This window comes from Phacochoerus africanus, chromosome 11 (genome assembly GCF_016906955.1).
Source record: "Phacochoerus africanus isolate WHEZ1 chromosome 11, ROS_Pafr_v1, whole genome shotgun sequence".
Lineage (NCBI taxonomy): Eukaryota > Metazoa > Chordata > Mammalia > Artiodactyla > Suidae > Phacochoerus > Phacochoerus africanus.
The window spans coordinates 3,734,696-3,756,734 of NC_062554.1; the positions used below are offsets into that span (position 1 = coordinate 3,734,696).

The 22,039-nt window shown below is 47.7% G+C and overlaps 2 protein-coding genes across 3 annotated transcripts; both read right to left on the reverse strand.

Moving 5' to 3' along the window:
• Positions 1-1,978: 1,978 nt before the first annotated feature.
• On the reverse strand, positions 1,979-16,034 carry TRIM34 (tripartite motif containing 34). Of its 2 annotated transcripts, XM_047752466.1 has the most exons (9): positions 15,895-16,034; positions 13,190-13,365; positions 10,047-10,505; positions 9,101-9,196; positions 7,943-8,173; positions 6,241-6,263; positions 4,449-4,549; positions 4,128-4,154; positions 1,979-3,883 (listed from the first exon to the last, which is right to left on the reverse strand). In XM_047752466.1, exons 3-9 carry the CDS (start codon positions 10,212-10,214, stop codon positions 3,318-3,320), a joined length of 1,212 nt encoding a protein of 403 aa, XP_047608422.1. In that variant the 5' UTR covers positions 10,215-10,505; positions 13,190-13,365; positions 15,895-16,034; the 3' UTR covers positions 1,979-3,317. The 2 variants fall into 2 exon arrangements, with proteins under 2 accessions (XP_047608422.1, XP_047608421.1); XM_047752465.1 differs by lacking the exon at positions 13,190-13,365.
• A 4,312-nt stretch (positions 16,035-20,346) lies between these two features.
• On the reverse strand, positions 20,347-21,288 carry LOC125110836 (olfactory receptor 52B4-like). Its single transcript, XM_047752468.1, has one exon. The coding sequence runs from the start codon at positions 21,286-21,288 to the stop codon at positions 20,347-20,349; it is 942 nt and encodes a 313-aa protein (XP_047608424.1).
• Between the last annotated feature and the right edge of the window lie 751 nt (positions 21,289-22,039).

Genomic DNA, 22,039 nt, shown 5'->3' on the forward strand with positions numbered 1-22,039 from the left:
ACAGCATTGTTACCTATAGGCTCTAGGACTTATCCATTTTGTGTAACTCAAACTTTATGTCCATTTTAAGCAACTCCTTAAAAACTTGCTAAAAGGCCGGATCTCCTGTTAAGTGGTCTTACCACCATAAAAAAAAAAAAGGCAACATGATTGATAGCGGAGTATTAAATCGGAAAATCAGAAAGAATGTTTAGAGAAAAGAAACAACAGCCCAGAATTATATACTCGGAAAGCTATTTATCTGAAAAGTAAAATAAAAATATTTGAAGATTTAAAAAATAGGTTTCTTACGCAAAGTGGTTAGATTAAAATGATTTGTGAACCCTTAACCAAATTAGTCTTTATCAAAGCAGTGCAAAGGGATGAATGTTTAAAGTAGATTACTTTGCATTCTTCACATTAATATTTCAAGTCACAGAAAACTAATTGATACCAGTCTGGGTCAGTGCTTATGTGTGAGGAAATAAGGAAGTTATTACAAATGGTCTATTATTTAACTCTTCTACTAGGCCTTAAGGTAAGTCTTAGTATTTTTATTTCTTATGAGAAACTGAATCAATTTGTAACGGGATATGGAGCAGTAAGCAGAAACATTTGCTATGATAATGAAATTCTATCTGGTTTCCACGTCTGAGCTCTTCACTGTCCAGGGCTCACCCACTATAACGTGTCACCTAGCACAGCACCCTAGTCATGAGGGGACTCAGTTTGGTTTTAAACACTTCCACGACCGGCTCCTACTTCGTGAATGGCTACAAGGCTTGAGCACATCCATCCGTATCTCCTGGCACCTAAGATGCTCCCATGTGCTCCCAGCAACTTCTGCAGGGAAGTATCCCCTGGGTTTCCCCGTCTGACTCCACATCCTAGGGAACCTGGCTCCTGCCTTTTCCTGGGGCGTGTATCGCTGAAAGGGCACCCGTGCTGGAGAAACAGGTCCAGTTCTAACCCTGCCTCCTACGCTCTGAGATGTTGGGTGAACCTAAATGTATGTATTCTTTTAACAACCTGATAGGAATTTGTTCTTTACATGGTGTCTTTGAAGACTGACTCAGATAAAGATACTCTAAGTATATACACTTACACACATAAGTATATGCACACATACGTGTGTGTGCGTGTGTGAACAAGTGTGCATGTATATACCTTTCTCAGGCCACATACTTTTTTCACTCCCGCTGGGACACATTACTACCCTCCTGTGATTTCACGTGGACTCTACAGCAGCCTGCCCTAATAGATGACATATTTTTCTCTAGGAAAAGCTTGTTACTTTACTCTCCTGGGTCAGTCTGTTCTGCATCCTGAATTTGACACTGGTTACAAAAAAAAAGAACAGAACATCTGAGGTGCGTGGCGTGGCATGTACAGTGGTGCTGCATACTCAAGGGTTTTGCCACAAGGGGAGACCCCAAAACCAAAAGGCTGTCCTTAAGAAGACAGCTTCCCTGCTAGACAGATTGGAGAAACTCATACTTCTGCACTTCTCTGATCCATTTCCGGGAAAGGGCCTTAAAAACAGGCCCATATAGAACAGCTTTGGTATAAAAACGTCTATAAAACAAGACTGGAACTGGAGCAGTCTGGACAGCTGAGTCTGGGAACTTGAAAAATGAGACTTGAGTAGATCAATCTTTGTCCCTCTAACAGGGGCAAATCTGGAGTTCCCGTTGTGGCTCAGCATTAACGAACCTGACGAGGGTCCATGAGGACATGGGTTTGATCCCTGGCCCCACTCAGTGGGTTAAGGATCCGTCACTGCTGTGAGCTGTGGTGTAGGTTGCAGACGTGGCTCAGATCCCGCGTGGCTGTGGTATAAGCCAGTGGCTGCAGCTCCCATTCGACCCCTAGCCTGGGAACCTCCATATGCCACCGGTGTGGCCCTAAAGAGACGAAAAGTAAAAATCAAGCAAACAAATAAATAAATAAAAGGCACGGATCTGTTGCACATGACATTGACACAGCTTATACGTTTCCGTAATCGCGAGAGCAAATCTTTATTAAATTGGACGGGACCCTTAAACAGTTGCTTTATATTGAGAGACATTTCATTTTACACAAGGATCTTGAGAGGCAGGTACAGTTTTAAACCCCAGTTTGTATTTAAGGACAAAGAAACCCAGCGTTTATGCATCGTGACGCACCTTGTGTAGGAACAGACAGGATTAGACATCAAACACCCTAGACATAAACTCCTGACTCTGGTACGTGTGTCGTGTGGGTTTTCCTCTCTGTGACCCTTTGAGGAACCTGGTTGTCCTGAGCCACAAACACTCACTCAAAGACCTCCTGGTTGGATGGGGGATCGCAGACTGTCTTGAACACACAGACGGTGGCAGACAGGCCGTGCCACGGCTCCTCGGGTCAGTGATAAAAAGAGGCAATATGGACAAGCGGGAGGGCAAGGACATTCTACTGGTCCCGCTCTGTCTTTCGGAAAGACTGAACGTCCTTCCTTGAGAAAAACCAAACAGGGTCAATGGGTACATAAGAATCTCCGCTAACTCAAACCAGATGCGCTGTACATCCGAAGCATGAGCACAAGTTCTAAAGCGTACTGGGAGGGTTCCCTGGTGGCTCAGTGAGTTAAAGATCCAGTGTGGGAGTTCCCACTGTGGCTCAGTGGTAATGAACCCAACTAGGATCCATGAGGCTGCAGGGCTGATCCCTGGCCTTGCTCAGTGGATTCAGGATCCAGCACTGCCATGAGATGTGCTGCAGGTCACAGGCGCAGCTGAGATCCTGCATTGCTGTGGCTGTGGTGTGGGCCAGTGGTTGCAGTTCTGATGCGACCCCTTAGCCTGGGAACCTCCATATGCCACAAGGGCGGCCCTAAAAAGAGAACAAACAAAAAAAAAGATCCAGTGTTGTCACATGTGGCTCTGGTTACTGCTGTGGGGTGGGTTCGAGCCCTGGCCCAGAAACTTCCGTATGCCACAGGCGCAGCCAAAAAATTCAAAAGCACAGCAGGGAGGTGAGAAGAAAGAGAGGGTGTGAACGATGGTGTGAATGATGATGAGAATGGGGCAGAAGAGCTCAGGTAGAGAAGATGAAACCCAAGACAAGAGTCTCTATAAGAACTGGCTGAGGGGGAGCTCCCATGTGGCTCAGGGGGTTAAGGACCTGGCACTGTAACTGCAGAGGCTCAGGTGTGACGTGGATTTGAGCCTATCCCTGGCTTGGGAACCTCTGTATGCTGTGGATATAGCTAAAAAAGAAAGAAAGAAGGAAAGAAAGAAAGAAAGAAAGAAAGAAAGAAAGAAAGAAAGAAAGAAAGCAAGCAAGCAAGCAAGCAAGCAGTGAAGGATTAGGAAGTTTCAGGAACTTGATGGGCACACAGTCATCGGAGCTGGACAGTTCCAAGGATTGAAATACGGATAGACATTCTGAGAAAAGCTACATTTAGAGAACCTGTAGATAAGTGACCCATAGTTTGTAACATTGAAAAAAGAGACAGTACCTGCTTCACAGTCTAGGAAAACCCCGACCCGAAGAGGAGGAACAGCCCCGGGAAGAGTCAAGACGTTGAGATCACAGGTGGAAGCGTCCTCGAAGGCTTTGTACTTAAACGCATTCTTTACCCCTATAACCCAGTAGCCACACTGAGGTCTGTATATGGCGTGAGCATTCTGATGCTCTGTGCCTCGTCCGAGAGCCAGCTCTGTGTTACAGGAGTGAGCTCTGCAGTACACCCCCAGCACCCAAGCCGTCTTCTTGGACACATCTACTTCCCAGTAGTGCTTCCCCGAGGAGAAACACTGGGAGCCCAAGACACCGTAATTGTAGCACTTAACAGGCCATATCGGCACAGATATCACTTGTCTCTGATCTTCGGAAAGGACAAGATTCAAGTTTAGGTTGAATGGATCCAACGTGATGTCCTCTGCAGAGAAAAAAAAATCATCAACACGTGCAACAACCACGGGGTACGTTTACCCAGTGGCATTTTGAAGAGGGAACCTGGGAGGCATCTGGGAAGAAGGTCTTTTGATGGACTGGGGAAGGGGCTAAAATACTGGAGTGGAGGGTTCTCCCTAGGCGTTGGGAGGCGAGACCAGCATTGGAACCATACACGTCTGAAAGGGGATCAGAACACACTGTTTTGACGACACGGCGAATCTTCTTACCCCAGTAGCACTGGACGTGGGTTAGCTCTGAAATGACACAAGAGTCGAGATGCGGATTGCTGGGAGTGAGTCAGCCCTGACACCCACCGCGTCCCTGGCATGGGGGCGGGGGAGGGGACGACTGCGAAGCTGTGAGCTGGGGAACGAGAGGACCCACCGGATCCCGGGCGCGGCTCCCTTAGATAGAACCACAGCTTCCTCAGCAGCCGAGCTGCTCTGGAGCCCCTCCTTTCTCCCCGCACGTAGGAATGACGCCAGCTCCCAAAGCCAGTCCCGGGCACCACCCGAATCCCATCCACACCGCTGCCCTGGCTTCCTCACCTCTCTGCGCCTGCAGCATGGCACCCAGATCCGGAGCACGAAAGACGCGCCTCAGTTTCTTGGAAACAAGTTTTGGCTTCCTCAGTGTCCAGACCTCACCCCTAGGGAGGACAAAAGTGTTGACCCGCCGTCTCCTCCCTGTGTCCCCTCGACACCACGGCCTTGCCCTCTTCCTCGCCAGCGACGCCCTCACCCCTTCTTCCCCAGGAAGCCCCAGGAGGGGAGAAGGAGGGCTCTGACCGTGGAGGCAGGAGACACGTGTTCCTGTCCGCCTGCCCACTTACAAAAGTCTTCACCGGAAAAGGCAATGTCTTCTTCTAGAAATGCAACAACTAACCTCTCCCTTGATCCCTCATGGAAAGACTGAAATTGGGTGAAAAGAGAGGTAATATATGAAAACGTCATCCCATCCCATGGGGACCCCAGAAGGGACCACAGAAATGGGTTCCCAGGCACATCAGCACAGGGCTACAGACCCTGACTGTGAGGTGGGCCTATCTGTGGAGAGCCAGTGAGCCGGTGCCCTCATCCAGAGCATTAAGGCCAGTGGGGTGGCAGCACCTGCTTCTTTACAAACACATGAACCTCTAACCATTTTCAGTTAGGGAGCCATAACTTCTCCTTTGCCAGAAGCTTTCAGCTGTATTTCCCAGGACACCTGAAATCTCAAATGTGACTTGCGGGTCAGCACACTTTAGACACGAGGACTGCCTTTGCCCAGATAAGCTTTGAAGGTGAGGGGCCGGGAAGAGATTAATTACGTGGGACCAAAACCAAGAGCCCCAGGTCCCAGACATGCTTGTAGAATCTAAAGAGCATCCTGCAGAATGACCTAGTCCCTCTGCACCCCATTTAAACAAAATAAAGATTTTAAAGGCTGCCCCAAAAACCTGTATCAGGGCTTGACAGGGCACTCCATGTGATTAGACAAACACTCGTGAAATATAGAAACCAAGAAAGGGACAGAGGGGGAATTAAATGAGTGAAGCCATGAGAGTCTGACAGTGAAACCCCTCAGCCCTGTGATCCCGACAGGCCCTGACTCTGTAAATTCCAACCACCGAATTTACTAACATGGACTCTGGTCCATGCGCAATAGATGTGGAACATTGAAATCCTCATCTATGACCAACAATTTAAAATAATACCTGGGGAGTGCCCGTCGTGGCGCTGCAGAAGCGAATCTGACTAGGAACCATGAGGTTGCAGGTTCGCTCCCTGGCCTCGCTCAGTGGGTTAAGGATCTGGCATTGCCGTGAGCTGTGGTGTAGGTCGCAGACATGGCTTGGATCAGGTGTTGCTGGCAGCTATTGCTCCGATTAGACCCCTAGCCTGGGAACCTCCATATGCTGCGTGTGTGGTTCTAAAAAGACAAAAAGACCAAAAAAAAAAAATTTTTTTTAATTAAATTAAAAAAAATAAAAAAATAAATAAAATAATACATGGATTAACAATAAACCTAGCTTTTACCATGATGAGGTCAGAAGAATCATTCTTATTGTATTTTCAAATAAATAACCTTTTGATCAGTCCTCATTTCTTCCTTATGCAATTATCTTGCAAGAAACAAACCCAGACCAGCGTCAAATCTGCACTCTGAATTAAAACTTTGTACCTCCTGAAAATGTAAATAAAAATAAAAATTTACTTTCTACAACTAGCTAAGAAAATAATACTCCATCTGAACTTCCTTGTTTTGAGTGATTTTTCGTTCTGATTGGTCCAATAACGCCCATGGCTACCAATCTCGCTTCATGTCACATGAGCATCACTCCCGGTCACCCATACACACCATTTCATGGTTCCACTCGTGTCCTAGGAAGAAGAGAGAAAACATGCATCAAGGAGAATAAACAGCACAGCAGCGCTAACGAAAAAACGAGGGAAAAACAATAGAGAAAATCTGAGCGATCGAAAGTAAATTATTTGAAACCATCAACAAAATTGACAATCCTTTAGCTGGAGAGTCCAAGAAAAAAAAGAGATTGAGGAGGCAAATTACTAAAATAAGGAGTGAGGCGTTCCCGTCATGGTGCATCGGAAACAAACCCGACTAGTAACCATGAGGTTGCAGGTTTGATCCCTGGCCTCACTCAGTGGGTGAAGGATCCAACATTGCCATGAGCTGTGGTGTAGGTCACAGATGCAGCTTAGATCCTGCGTTGTTGTGGCTGTGGTGTAGGCCTGCAGTTGTAGCTCTGATTCGACCCCTAGCCTGTGAACCTCCATATGCCGCAGGTGTGGCCCTTAAAAAAAAAGGAAAAGAAAAGAAAACCTAAACAGAAGAGTAAGACCAGGTCTATACATAAATCTTGGAGGAAAATATAGTCAGCTTAACAAAAATCACAGCAATATCTTTTTTAATCTACTTCCTAGAGTAGTGAAAATAGAAACAAAAATAAACAAATGGGATATAAACACAAGCTTTTGCACAGCAAAGGAAACCATTAAAAATCTCAGCTATAGCTCTGATTCAACCCATAGCCTGGGAACCTCCATATGCCATGGGTGTGGCCCTAAAAATAAGATAAAATAAAATAAAATAAGCAGTGAAAGAAGAGACATTACTACTGACCTAACAGAAATTAAAAGATTAGGAAGGCTGTATGCAATCATATGCCAACAAAGTAGACAACCTATATTAAACGGACAGTTTCCTACAAACACAGAAACTAACAATGTGGACTCAAGAAGAAATGGATAGTCTGAGCGGACCTAAAACATGCAGAGACGGGACTGAAAATCAAAAAAGGTCCCCCAAAGACAGATTAGGCCTAGACTACGAATCCCTGCTTCCTCGAGGAATTCCACCCAAGGTTTAAAGAAGAAGCAATAATAGAACTACTTCTCAAATTCTTCGAAAGAACAGAAGAAAAGGAAACACTTCCCAACTCATCCTGTGAGGCCAAAACTATTCTGATACTAAAATCGGACAAAGATATATCACAAGAAAAGTAAACTGCAGGCCAATATCCCTTATGAATATTGACACAAACTTTTTCAACAAAACAACAGAAAATTTTAGGGAGGTCCCACTGTGGCCCAGTGGGTTAAGAATCCGACTTCGGCAGATCGGGTTCTATCCCCGGCCCGGTTCCATGGGTTAAAGGATTTAGGGTTGCTGGAGCTGTGGGGTGGGTCCCCATGCCTTGATTTGAGAGAGTTTTCATTCCGATGGACCAGATAAACTCTCATGGTGACAAATCTTTCTTCAATCCCTGGCCCAGGAACTTGCACAGGTCTTGGGTGCAGCCAAGAAAGAAAAAAATAAAAATAAAACACTGAATCCAGCAAAATATAAACACGTCTACCTCATGGTCAAGTCCAGAAATGCCAGTTTAATATCGGAAAAGCACTCGGTATGAGCGAAAATAAGCCTGACGAATGTCCAGAGCAAGCTCTTGGGATTAACAATGGATCAGGGCCCCAGGACAATGACGAGAAAGTAACTCGGGCTGTGTGTTAAGCATCTCAGATCAGGTGGTTCTCCTTACCTGCAGCAGCGCCTGTGTGGGCCATTCCCTGCGACATTCTAGGTCCGAGATGAGATCTTTCAGCAGCCAGCTCTGCTGGACCAGCTCAGCCTCGGCTGCAGCCAAGTTATCCAGGGTCTTCCTTTCCTCTTCCTCCAATTTCTGCAGTTCTCTCTGCTCCTCACAGTCCAGGATGCATCTCAGCTGATTAAATTCGCTTCGAATCCTTTGTCTCTCTGTCTGCATCTGATACTGCAGGGTTGGACAAGAAGAAGAGGTGAGGCATCTGTCAGCCTGGAAGCCTACTGTGCAAGGGATTAGGAGCCAGGGGAAAAAAAAAATTCAGGGGCTTCGAACTAGAAGGGGAATAAAAGCAGCGGAGTGATTTGGGGGAAAGCTGTTCTGTCGTGCTGGTGGTTTTCTATCGTTTTCCCTTCAGTACAAACCCAAAAGCTCTCAGACTGCCAAATCTGCCAACCCTGGAACAGAATGTGAAACCTGGATGAGGGCATTCCTGTTGTGACCCAATGGGTTAAGGACCCAACATTGACTCCGTGAGGATGTGGGTTCGATGCCTGGCCTCGCTCAGCAGGTTAAGGTTCCAGCGTTGCAGTGAGCTGTGGCGCAGGTCGCAGATGCTACTCGGGTCCCATGTGGCTGTGGCTGTGGTGTGGGTTGGCAGCTGCAGCTCTGATTCAACCCCTGGCCTGGGAACCTCCATACACCGCAGGTGTAGCCACAAAAGAGGGAAAAAAAAAACAAAAAAACCTGAGGTTTGGGTTGTGGACAGCTGTGCTGGAGACCCCAGCCACCCTGCCTCGCCACTGTCCCAGGTCTGAACCTTGGAAAAATCTCAGTCCTTGGCCCGTTAACTGTTTTCCCACTGGACACAGAGCCTCCCTGAAAGAGAGGAATAACGACAGAGCTGTCCAGCCTTCCTCACCATAGAGCCTACCTTCGTGCTCCATTCCCAATGTCTGCGGGAGCTTGTGACACGCCCCCTCTCCAGCACCCCCCCTCCCCCCAAGGAAAGGACAAAGGGGGGTGGGGGACTGGTAAAATGGCCTCTGGAATCCATCCATGCCAGGCAACAAGAGGAAGGGGCTTCCTCGTGATGAGGACAGAAGACCCTGCCCAAATCACCACCTTAGACACCCCATAGGAAGCCTCTCCTCCCACCTTGCAGGAAGTTCTCTGCTCTCTGATGTCAGCTTCCAGCTCCTCTGCTTCCTGCTGCTCCTTCTGCAGCCTCCTCAGCGCCGCCTGCAGCATCTCCTGCAAGGGAGGAACCACACCTGCATGACGCCGTGGGCTCTCTCAGCACCTGCGCGGAGCCCAAGCACGGAAGAAATCATGCTGATCTCAGAAGAGACCGCTTTACGGAAACTGGTTTGACTCGGATGATGAGCATCCACGACACGGGAGAGCATCAGAGGACGTGAATGTGTGCTTCCTTCCTGGGTGAGGGGCGTCACGGTCCCCTAAGAATAACCCGATTCGCTCTTTAAAAAAAAAAAAAATCCGTGGAGTATAATGGACTTATAACCTTGTCTTAATTACAGGAGTACAGCTAAGTGAATCCGTTTTATATATATATATGTGAATCCGTTATACATAACAGGAGTTATAGAGAGAGATGGCCATTCTTTTTGCCATATAGGTTACTGCACACTATTGAGTCGACTCCCCTGTGACAGCGGGTTCTTGTTAATTATCTATTCTTTACAGTAGTGGGTATGTGTTACCCCCACCCTCCTTTTCTGAGAGTAAGCATGGACTCTACAGCGGGGAGGGCCTCTTACCGCCACCCTGTCCCCACCCAATCCACCACGCTCGGCAGCACCCATTCTCCAGCCGCTCTCCAGCCAACCCGGTGAAGGACCTGCTGATCCAGACAGCAGGAGGGCAAAAAGGAGAACCCCTCTCCCGCTTGGCCAAGAGTCTGTGCTCAAGGCTCCTCCTTTCTGTAGCTGATGGAATGCACAGAAAGGTCCCCCAGAAACTGAGGAGAGAGTAAGAGACATATGTGGAAGGAGACGATGAGGCTCGGGCTCAGGGCGCCAAGGCGAGGGCGTGGAAAGGTGAGATTTTCCCACCGAGAACCAGCTCCCGCGCGGGGTCCTACCTGACACTCCTTGACCGCATCCCGTATGAGGCACAGGTGGTGATCACGGTGCTCCTGAGTCTTTTCACAACACAGACAAAAGACCTCCCGGTCTTCTCTGCACAAGAGGAGGAGTTTCATCCCATGCTTCCGACAGAGATCTTCCTTCCACCCGTCCTCTGGGCTCATCCCGACCTCTGGGGGACGCTCCACGATGCTGGGCAGACGCTGCTTTGGTCACAGGTTCCCCAGGGAGTAGCTGACACCACACACGGGACAGCCACACGCCTCCTTGCTGTCAGAGATGCAGGCGGGGCAGAAGCCGTGGCCACAGCCTAGACGGAGGGGTTCTGTCGAAAGCTCCCGGCAGACGGAACAGCTCACCCACTTCTGTGTGATCACAGGATGTGTGAAGCCGTAGCAGCTGCTCCCTCACTTCTTCCTGTCCAAACCACTGAGGCTCGTCTTGCTTAAAGATTCCTGGATGGGTGGGCCGATGGAAAGATAAGAAAGACTTAAAAAAGATTCTAATTGTCCCAACAGTAAGGACTGGTTAAGGCTGAAACACTGAAGAACAAAAAGGAAGACACAGAGAAAAAAAATCAGAAATGGCTTTTTCCGTGGCCTGGATTAGCCACTAACGTCTCAGGGCTGCTGTAATTTGTTTTGCTTTCAGCTGAGAAGGACCCTTCCTCTAGGTATTTGCATAACTTTCTCTTATGCTCCAGCCACTCGCTCCTCTCATCTGAAGGATCTAAGGTGACTAATTCCACAGCACAACCACCAAGACTCTGGGGTGCTTCTGCCGTCTTTCTCTTGGTAGCGCTACAAAGCCTGTGACATCTTCTTGGAAATATCCTATGCCTAAAACATAATCCAGGTAAATGAGGCACTTTGTTTTTGTTCACTGCTGCATCCCAAGACTCTAGAACGTGCAGGAAAACTGTGTTTGATGAACACGTAAGGAACCCGTTCACTTTTCCAGGGTGATTAGACTTTTCTTTTTTTTTAACCAGCATTTCCTCTTTTCTTCCCATTAATCAGCTGTTGTCTAACAGACGAGCTGGGAGCACAGATACGGTTTCCAGGGAAAACGGATCTATCAATCAGTCTACCTACCTATCGCTCCTTCTATACCTGTCCTACCCTGGGCCCTTCCCGCCTCATACTCACGCCCCAGAGACACCTGCAAATATTATAAAGGGAAATGATCTTAGGACCAACAATTGCACATGCAGTTACAATATGTAAATCGCTTTAATCTATTTATTCCTTGAGCAGAAGTCCTTGACAGACGAGAGAATTCCCTTCATTCAGATGTCTAAGCAGATGCAGGTGATTTCAAAGACTACTCAACCCAGTAAAGGGAATGGGGGTGCAGATAATGTTCCCAGGTCCTCTTCCGGGAGTTTGGCGGGTGTGATAAATACCCCCCCCCCCCGCCCCAGGGACATGTTTCTGAGAAACCAAATAACTTGCCAAACAGGAGAACATCAAAGACACTCTGCCGTCGCACAAGTATAAGTGGAACAGAAAGCGGAATGATGAGAAGGGAATGTGAAATGAGAAAGAGAAAAGCATTTTAGAGAGAAGGAATCGCACATATGAAAGTCTTGCTAATGGAAGGCAGGGCATCTTCTAAGAGTTTAAAAACATCAGTGTGGCTGGTGTGCAGACGGCAGCTCATTAAATGAGCCGGGAAGGGACCAGAAAGGTGTCGCTTCTTAAGTGATGGAACAATGGCGGTCTCTTTCCAGAGAGAAGGGGGGCCAGCGATGAGGACAAGATGATGGAAGGAATGGAGGGAAGCAGAAAAGAGTGAGTGATGAGGTCGGACGAAGTGACAGCACTGGGAGCAGGGCCGTCCCTGTGGGAGTGAAGGGTTGGCGTCAGGCTCAAATCCTCTTTTCCTGTAGAAAGGAAGGACTGGCCTTACCTTCTCCTGGTGCAAACCAAACCTGAAACCGTTGTGGTGGTCAGTCAGAGGGCATATCATGGAGTGGTGACGCTGACTCTCAAAACCTGGGCTCATTAGGGACAAGGAACTGCGAGGCAAAAAATTACATAACTAAAAACAAAGGAGTGTCTCAGCAGATACTAATGTCATGATACGTGCCTTCATGGATTTAATCTTTTTCCTCTCACAGATATGTCCGCCTGCTTGGATGTGACCTTCTTTGGAATGAGGTCTTTAGAGATGTAACCGAGATAAGATGAGATTATACTGGTGTCAGGTGGGCTCTAAGTCCAATAACCGATGTCCTTTAAGAGGGGAGGGCGCACAGACACACAGGAGAGAAGGCATGTGACAATGGTGGCAGAGACTGGAGCAAGGCAGCAATAAGGCAAGAAATGCTTAGGATGCTAGAAACCACGGGAAACTAGGAGAGGACCGTGGAGCAAATCCCCCTTCAGCGCCTACAGAAAAAAACCCAATTCTAGCACCTCTTTGATTTTGGACTTCTGGCCTCTTGAACTGCCAGAAAATAAACACCTGTCACTTTAACCACTCAATTTGCAAGATATACATACCCCAACAGAAGTCAGAAGAACATATATATATTTACAACAGTCCCGAGAAACTAATGCAGGTGTAAAGATTTGATATTGAAAGAAAGATCTGAAGGATGTAACAAACTATAAACTTCCCCTTTCGGCTCCAAAATGAAAGAGAAAAAAAAGGAAGACGTATGGAGATAAATTTAGGTCTGAAATCTTCCCACTTCACCAATCATCCATGATGTAAACAGGATGAGACATAAGGCTGAATATGCACCGGTGGGTAAAGTCTAGCCCAAGGTACAGATACTGAAAATTGTCCAAAGTCCGTGTGCTCTTAGCTCCTGGCTGCAATGACTGTGAGTCAGACGAGGCTCTGAGGACTGGCAAGACCAAAGGTTTACATGATATGAGAGTGTCCCCCCCACCCCGCCCTGGTTTACAGCTGAAGCTATGAGCCACCTGTAAGGTTCTCTGCTACTTTTCATTCTGTTCAGAATCCAACCAGTGCTGAGAAACACTAGAAGGCTAAATAGGAACGTGCGATCTACCATGGGGCTATGGACCTCCTGTTCAGAGTGGGGCTGCGGGAACTGATGTCAAAACAGCTGCCACCCAAATGGTTGCAGAAAGAGGAAGCTAAAAATGAGCCAGAGCATCCACACCTGCACAAGGACCCAACCAATTCCCAACAGTGAGCCGGGAGTCCAACAGAAGTCAGAAGAGATCACGTAGCATCTGCACGACAGGACTCCGGGGTCAGACGGCCACCATGGTGTCAGATGAATATATGCCACACTTGAGTCTTCTCCTAGTTTCTGGAGGTGTGATACTGGAAACGCTATGTGGGTTAGAGAGTAAACAGAAAGTGTCTCCAGAAAGTCAGGTGCAGAGAAAGATGTCCTTTGGAGCTTCCAGATAACATCCTAGATGCTTCTCTTGGGTTCCTGAGTCAGGAACTGCCGCTGGGGAAAGGAGGACCTCTTTTTCTCATCCAAGGATCTAGGGAACTTAGAAACACTGCAGCTCTCCCTCCCCAGCCCTCTAAGCTCAGAGGTCCCGCTTTACAGCTCCTTAGAGTCCAGGACTCAGTCGTATTAATGAGCCTCTCCCAAAGATCTCTAGCTCTGGAAAATGTGCTTTCGAGAAATGATGTTTTAACACAAGACCACTTTCGTTATCACTCCCAGTCTCATTCCATCATCAGAAGATGCTGAGTGTGGCCTCTAAATTAGCTCAACCATTTCCACGGCCACCATTCTGGGAGCAGCCACCTGCATCTCCCGCCTGGGTTCTGGGGAAACCTTCTCCTCCTGTTCTCCGCTACTACTATTGCCCCTCTTCACTCTCTTGCCATCCCTGTTCTCACATCATGGGCCAGAATGACCCTTTTAAAGCAGACACCAACCTTGTCACTCTTCTCTCAAACCGATGTCATCCAGCGTGAGCCAGTTACCATTGCGGTCCAGTTAGGTCACATGACCCATCCCCTCCTACTGCCTCCCACCACCTGGTAACCTGAGCCCACCTTCTACTCTCCACCTGCACACAGCTCCCCGGTCTACACTGGCTTCATTCCCCCCCCCCCCCCGCCCCCACTTCAGGGACAAACCCAAGTGAAAGCCTCCAAATCCTTCACATTCTTTTTTTTTTTTTTTGTCTTTTTGCCTTTTCTAGAGCCGCTCCTATGGCAGACGGAGGTTCCCAGGCTAGGGGTCTAATTGGAGCTGTAGCCGCCAGCCTATGCCAGAGCCACAGCAACGCAGGATCCGAGCTGTGTCTGCAACCTACACCACAGCTCACGGCAACGCCAGATCCTTAACCCACTGAGCGAGGCCAGGGACCGAACCCGCAACTTCATGGTTCCTAGTTGGATTCGTTAACCACTGAGCCACGGTGGGACCTCCAAATCCTTCACATTCTTAAGACTGCGCTCAAACACCTCCTGGCAACGAGGTCTCTCCATGAGCACTGCTTAAAGTTGCCAGGCCCGGACTAGGTCACTGCAGACCCCTCCGCCTAATTCAACATTTTAAAAATGTTACCCCATAATATTAGCCACCTTCTTGTACACTACATGAATTATTTTTGGTTTGTTGAAAAGCCCCCCACCCCCACCCAACGAGGATGTAAGCTCCTTTATGTATTTAACGTGTATCAAATGTCGAATGACTCTTCGTTATCTGTTTAGTGCCTAAGAACTACATTGTAAAAATAAGCAGATAAACCCTTTCATCCTGTGTATTAGGTCTGGCTGTTGACCCTGAGGAGGCAATGACATCGGGGCAGAAACGGACCCTTTCTAGGAGTGAGGCGCAGACGGCAAGGCTGTACCTGTGACGTCTAAAAAGTGAGAGCACAGATCAGAAAGGCCGTGTGTCAAAAATGTATGTAGGATACCAATCAGTGTGAGAACGTTCACATGTGAGTTTAAGGGGAGTCCTCCTCAGTGTCAGGGGATGGAGCAAACGTCTTATAGCCACGCCGCCGAGTCTTCGGGCTCCTGCTTAGCGCTCAGCCACTCTCCTGAATTAGCTCTGAACCACATCAACCCCACAAGGGGGAGGAGCCGAGGTGGTAGTCAAGGCCTCGGGGTGCCAAGGGGGAAGAATGATGACCAAAAGCTCCAAGGCAGCTGTCCACGGGCTCCTGAGGTCCGAGTGGGCAGGGCTCTTCAGAGACGCAAGCAGATGCCTGAGACGGGACCTCAGGGGGACACGGGAAAAACGGGGACCCCGGAGGCAGGCAGCTGTCCTCCAACCTGCCGTCCTCAGGCAGGACGAGAGCTAAGGGTGTGTCGGGAAGGCCACAGACGGAGGGAGGGCGGGGATCCCGTCAGCGCTGCCCCTGAACTTGTCCCCAAGGCTCCATAGAGGGGCTGGGGCTTCCTGCCTTTGGAAAACAAGGACCTCTTTCTCCAGGGTCTCTTCCGAGGAGGAGGGGGAGGCGGGCAGAAGAGGAGACTCTTGGTCTCTCTATGAGAGACAGACAGAGAGACAGACGGGGGTGGGGGGTGGGGGGGTGGTTCCAGTTTCTCTCAAAGCTACAGAACAGGGAGGCGGCGGCTCTGAGCTCCGCCTAGAGAAACAAGGGCTTCTCCAGCCAACAAAACCTCTGCCTTTTCCCGGAGCCCGTCTTCTCTAGACTCAGGGTTGCCATCTGTCTGCCCTGAGAGCAAGAAGCCTGCAAGCTGGTTCTGCTGCCCTTGGGAACAAGCCTGGGCCACAGCCTCAACTCAACCAACGTCTAGGACTTTCCTTCTGCAGTCGGCCCACCCTCGGTGCCCTCGGAGACCTCCGACCTTCCACACCACCTGCAGCCCCACCCTCCCGGGTTAAGGGGTGAAGAAAAGCAATCAGCCTTTACGCACCCAGCAGGGCTCCGTCTGCAGGAAGCAGCTCCTCCCAGGAGCTGGCTGAGAAATGAAAGTGAAATCTTGGCCTGGCCGGAAAGGGGAGGGCGCTCTGGGCCAAGCGGGCAGGCAGCCGCCCTTTGGGGCCCCTGGAGGAGTCCGGCTCTCCCCCAGGGTTCACAGGCTGGGGAGGGACCTTGGGCACCTGAGCCCAAGTCCAGTTGCGGGGGTGCTACTGCCACCTAGTGGGCAGCGGCGGGGATCGTTCTCCAAGGCGCAAGGCAGCCTGCAAGGAAGAAAGGAGCGAGCTGAGGCTGAGAAGCTCTGCCTGACCCCGTCTGCTTCCCAGGCCAGCTAGGCCCTGAGCGTCTCCTGCCACTTTCACGGTTGTGCACAGGCCCTCGATCAATCTACCAATGTGAACCATCGCTTCCTGGGCAGCGTCCCACTTGCTCCCGAAAAGCACCACCCGCCTCCTAAAAGCAGGTGTGGAAACCACCCCTGATGGGCAGTAACCTTGACCAGAGGAGTCCCTGTCAAGTCTCCGCCCTTCTTGGGCCCAGGGTGACTCTGTGTCTCCACGTGTCTCCGTGAAAAGTGTCCTCTGTTTTGATGAGGAGAATAACTTCCTGGGTTGATTTTTCTGGGCTGCATCCATCAAGGAAATCTTGGTCCCACACTCCTGGAGAACATGTTACATGAGAAAAAGCGTCCTCACCTCCGGAAACTGTTTTAAAAGGTTGCCCTTATCGCTTTTCGCCTCCCCCATCATCTGACTCATTGTGGGGGGCCAGGGACACATCCGAGGAAGAAGGAAATCTTTTAAAAATTGTTGAAATTTTAACAGCTTTCTCGTAAAATTGTCGGTATCCTTTACAGGTGGACCTATGCTGGGACCACGTTTAAGGAGTCACTTCCCACTTGGCCATTTAGGTCTTCTCCTTGGTCCAAAATCGGTCATTTCTAGCATTCAGATTGTCAATCCCTGGACAGATTTGTCAAATCGTTGCGTTAGGTGTGCCCAGGACCTTCGTCTGGTCCATCAGTTCTGCAGACTGTGACATCCACGTTTTGGTTTTTTTTTGTTTTTTTATCACTGATTTTACTTGAACATCTTCCCTCTATTTTCTTTCGTCTCATCTTTGCCATCATGCTCTGACTTTGCCGTCTTTCTGTTATTTTCGGAACCTCACGTTCCTGCATAGGATATGTGCAAAGTAGGGGGGAAAAATCGCCACTGTGGGGAACTTTCCTCAGGGTATCGCGATTTCCCCTCGTGCATCCCTCTCAGCTGAGCTGTCCCTCTGGGAGGCAGAAATGGCCTGGAGAGAAGGTCAAGTTGGGTGCATCCAGGAAGTGCCTATAGTTCCATGGGGTAGTTACCCTTGAGCTCTAGGCAAACAGAAGCGAGGCTGCAAGAGTGAGCAGAGTCACTTCGTCAGACTCCCTTGCTGAGCCTTTATCTGGAGGAAGGTGACACCCACTACCAGATCCGAGTGCAGGAGACAATGCCAGATTTTTCCAGCTCCGTCTGGTTTTTCTCCCATCATTTCCTCACAGGACCCAACAGGGTCCCAGAGTCCAACAGGACTCCCTTCTCTGTGAGCCTCTACCTGCAGAAATGACTCCGAAGCCTGGATCTCCATAAGAACCACCCTGCATAAGGCCCTATGCACGTGGAAGATAATCATGTACGTTTTAAAAGGTTTATTTTGCAGTTCCCATTGTGGCTCACTGGGTTAAGAACCAGACTAGTATCCATGAGGATGTGGGTTCGATCCCTGGCCTCGCTCAGTGGGTTAAGGATCCTGTGTGGCTGTGGCTGTGGTGTAGGCAGGCGGCTGCAGCTACAATTTGACCTCTAGCCTGGGAACTTCCATGTGCCACAGGTGCAACCCTAAAAAGACAAAAACAAAAAAAGTTTAGGAGTTCCCATCTTGGCTCAGTGGTTAACGAACCTAACTAGGAACCATGAGGTTGCAGGTTCGATCCCTGGCCTTGCTCAGTGGGTTAAGGATCCAGTGTTGCCGTGAGCTGTGGGGTAGGTTGCAGACGCAGCTCGGATCCCAAGTTGCTGTTGCTGTGGCTGTGGCGTAGGCCAGTGGCTACAGCTCTGATTAGACCCCTAGCCTGGAAACCTCCATATGCTGCGGGAGCGGCCCGAGAAATGGTAAAAAGACAAAAAGAGACCAAAAAAAAAAAGTTTATTATGAAGCTTTCTGTTTTTTTAAATTATTAGACTTTTCTATTTTGCACAGAATTACTTCACAGATTCTAACACATTAGCATAGAACTGTAATATTTTTTAAATATTTTAATTCTCTTTAATGAAGTCCTTTTCATTTACAATTCTACTTGCTGTTTGTGCTGCATTTGCCTTGTTTACCTGTATAGAATGATCACTTACTCCTCCTACTGAAATTTATTTTTTTTCTTTTTTTTTTCTTTTTTTTTTTGTCTTTTTAGGGTTGCACCCATGGCATATGGAGCTTCCCAGGCTAGGGGTTGAATCGGAGCTGCAGCTGCCGGCCTACACCACAGGCACAGCAATGTGGGATCTGACACACATCTGCGACCTACACCACACACCTACACCAAGAGAAAAGTTTTCAGGTGTAAAACCTGAAAACTATGTATAGGACGTACACGCTGAAAATTAGGAAATGCTGATAAAACAAGTAAAAGGAAATGTAAATAAATGGAGAGGCATGCAAGATCCATGCATCTGAAGATTCCACGTAAAAGACGTCTCAACATAAAAGAGATCAGCTATCAATTTTTTCCAAAATATATCTATATATTTAATGAAATTTCTATAAAAATCTCAGCAAGGACTTTGTAAACATAGATACACCTATTCCAAAATTTGTTAGGAAAAGAGAAAAGACTTAGAATATTTAAAACAATTAAAGAAAAAAAACTCATGCGTGCGGAGTCACTGTACTTGATGTTAAAGTTAATATTTAGCTGCATTATCAAGTCCATCGTCGTTGGCAGTGAATAGACACGTAGATGAATGGAACACAACAGAAAAAACCGCAAATAAACTTATACAAATATGCGCAACTGATTTTGGACAAAAGCATGGAATTCAGCAGAGAAAGAACCGCTTTTGTCGCTAAATGGTGCTGGAGAAATGAATGCTAACAGGAAACTAAGTCGATAAAAGAATCTTGACCTAAATCTCACACCTTATATGAAAGTTAATTCAAAATTGGTCATCGACTTAATGAATATAAAACATGGAGAAAAATATTGGAAGAAAATCCCCAGAAACCAGAGATAGATAAAACGTTTTCAGATGGCATCAAAGCATAACTCATGCCAGGAAATGTTAACAAATTGGATTTCTTATCAACTTAAAAACTCTAAGAAGTTTTTAAAATAAAAAGTGTTTACTTTGATAAAGTCCCCATTAAGGAGAGGAAAAGACAAGCTGCTGGGAAAAAATCTGTCTTTAAACCACACATGTGACAAATGCCTTGTGTTTAGAATATGTAAAAAAAAACTCCCCCAATTTAGCAGTTAAACAGGAAAAAAAAAAAAAAAAGAATCCAATTAGAAAATAGGCAAAATCCTTGAACTGACATTTCTCTGAGGAGGGCTATTCAGAGGATAAATAAACACACAAAAAGGTGTGACATCATGCCCCTTTAGAGTTATGCATATTAAAGCCACAGGGACAATCAGAATGACTGAATAAAAAATAGCGACGACACGAAATGTGGATGAAGGTATGGAGAACAGGATCACCCATGCTTTGCTTGTGGGAATGTATAAAAACAGAGCCGCTCAGGAAAGCACCTTGGTATCATCTGTAAAATTCATTGCAAACTTATCCTGCAACACAGAGTCGTGTGCTTACGTGTACATCCCAGACCAAAGAACAGGATCAGGTGCACAAACACCATAGTCGCCCCGTGGGTCGTTCTACAAAATACAAAACACAGTTTATTTCCATTCCCTTATGACAGACATGCATGTTAGTAGGATATAAATTATGATATAATAGGAATAGCTGTAAAATCCAGGAACCACTGATTCTACAAACGTCATTTAGCTGCAAGGAAGGACGTTCAGGAGAGGTTTGGATGTGGTGGTCAAGGGATTTCAAAAGCTGTCTCAGAACTCGAGAAACTCAGGAATAGCTGAACAAAATCCCAGGGCCGGGCACTGGTCTCATGTCCTCTAACTCTAAAGAGCATGCTCCGGTTGAGCGATGCCTTCTGAAAATCAATCTATCCCATGCCAGGGTCTTTGCAGGAGGTTGCTTGCTCCGTCAAGCAGGGCTCTGCTCTCTCAACTGCTTTGACAACTGAAGGCTAAATCCCGCAACCTCTCTGGAGAATCTGCTCCAGAGACAGAACCCATAGAGCTATTGCCTAGGGGTTCAGCTGACCCCTCCCACCACTTCCATAGACCTCCTCACAGGTGGCTAGAGACTCTGAAAATGCATATCTTATACTAAAGTTATTTCTGCTTCAGAAACACGTGAGCCACCTGCTCCTGGATTTGCTTGGTCTTGATCCCATAAATGATGGGATTCAGCATCGGGGGAGCCAGCACGCAGACATTGGCCAGCAAGATGTGGATGTGAGGTGGAAGGTGGCGTCCAAACCTCTGAGCAAGGGTTGTGAGGATCCCTGGCCCATAAAAGAGGATGATGACGCAGACATGGGAGCCACACGTGCTGAGCGCTTTGTGACGAGCATCTTGGACAGGCATGTGGAAGACAGCACGGAGAATCAGCACGTAGGACACAAAAATGAGCACAACATCTAAGACCACTGTTGACATTAGGATAGAAAAGCCATACCAGATGTTCACGCGAATGTCATTACAGGCATATTTGGCCAAGCCAATGTGTTCACAATAAGTGTGTGGAATAATGTTATTTTGGCAGAACGTCAGCCTTTTCAAAAGAAATATGATGGGGAAAATGGCACAATAACTTCTCAGAAAGATGGTAACACCAATCTTCCCAATCAGCGTGTGTGTCAGAATAGTGGTGTATCTCAGAGGGTCGCATATGGCAACGTAGCGGTCAAACGCCATCACCAGCAAGATGCCTGACTCGGAGATGAAAGTGGAAGAGAAGAAGAATACTTGGGTAATGCAGCGATCCAGGGAGATCTCCCCAGCACAGAACCAGAAGATGGCCAGGGCCTGAGGCACTGTGCAGGTGGACAGGACCAGGTCGGCCCCGGCCAGCATGCACAGGAACAGGAACATGGGTTCGTGCAGGCTGCGCCTCGTGAGGATGATGAAGATGAGCAGGCTGTTCCCAAGCAGGGCGGTGACGTAGGAAATGAAGAAGGGGATGGAAATCCACAGGTGCTGGTCCTCGAGGCCGGGGATGCCCAGCAAGTAGAAGACGGTGTGGCTGACCCCAGTGCGGTTTAAGGAAAGCATACCTAGACATATGACCTTGACCTGACTTCCTGTTTACAGACAGGGGGGGGGGGGGAAACATATATATATGTATATTCTTTTAAATACCTTATTAAGAGGAATTATAGAAATATACAAACACATTTTCTGAAGACACCAGGAGCTTTAGGCATATCATTCTTTCTGTCTGCTTCAACATGCAAATCATGACAGGTGCAAATACGTAAGACTGTGACCCGCAATCCAGCTACACAAACTAAGAGGTATTATTGCCTTTATTTCACTTTCAAACAGAGGATAATGGATTTACAGAAGAAATCAGTGTGCATGTCTGGGGAAGCTGTTAACATATTGACACTTGGACTTGACCTTGAAAATTATGAGTTTATCATAAATTACAAATGGGAAGAGATGAGAAGCAGCATAACAGTAAACCTACAGATGATGGCAACAGAGGAAGCTCGTGAAATCTTTCCAACATGGGGTGAGAAGGATATAAGGTGTACACACAGGGGGATGTGTGGGCAGATTTTCCTGTTTGTGAAGGGCTTGATTATATCTTAACACTTAGGGCAGCCTTCGTATGTTGAAACAAGTAGTTTACAACAATCACCACTTTAGAGTGATTACTTGTGGAGGTTTATTGGAAGAGCAATCGACTGAAGAGTCTGATGCTGAAAGGTTAGTCATAATTCCAGGAATGGAATGAATCTGAACATAATAGAGTCACAAAGGAATTAAACTCACATTTATTCAGCATCATTTCACACCA

Bases quoted from the DNA above. Each gene is read 5' to 3' on its own strand.
- TRIM34 (XM_047752465.1), bottom strand. From the start codon at position 10,214: ATGAGCCCAGAGGACGGGTGGAAGGAAGATCTCTGTCGGAAGCATGGG. The intron at 6,264-7,942 runs GTAAGGAGAACC...TCTTCTTCCTAG, and splicing joins CCACACAGGCGCTGCTGCAG to GACACGAGTGGAACCATGAA. The intron at 3,884-4,127 runs GTAAGAAGATTC...TTTTCTCTGCAG, and splicing joins CCACGTCCAGTGCTACTGGG to AGGACATCACGTTGGATCCA.
- LOC125110836 (XM_047752468.1), bottom strand. From the start codon at position 21,288: ATGCTTTCCTTAAACCGCACTGGGGTCAGCCACACCGTCTTCTACTTG.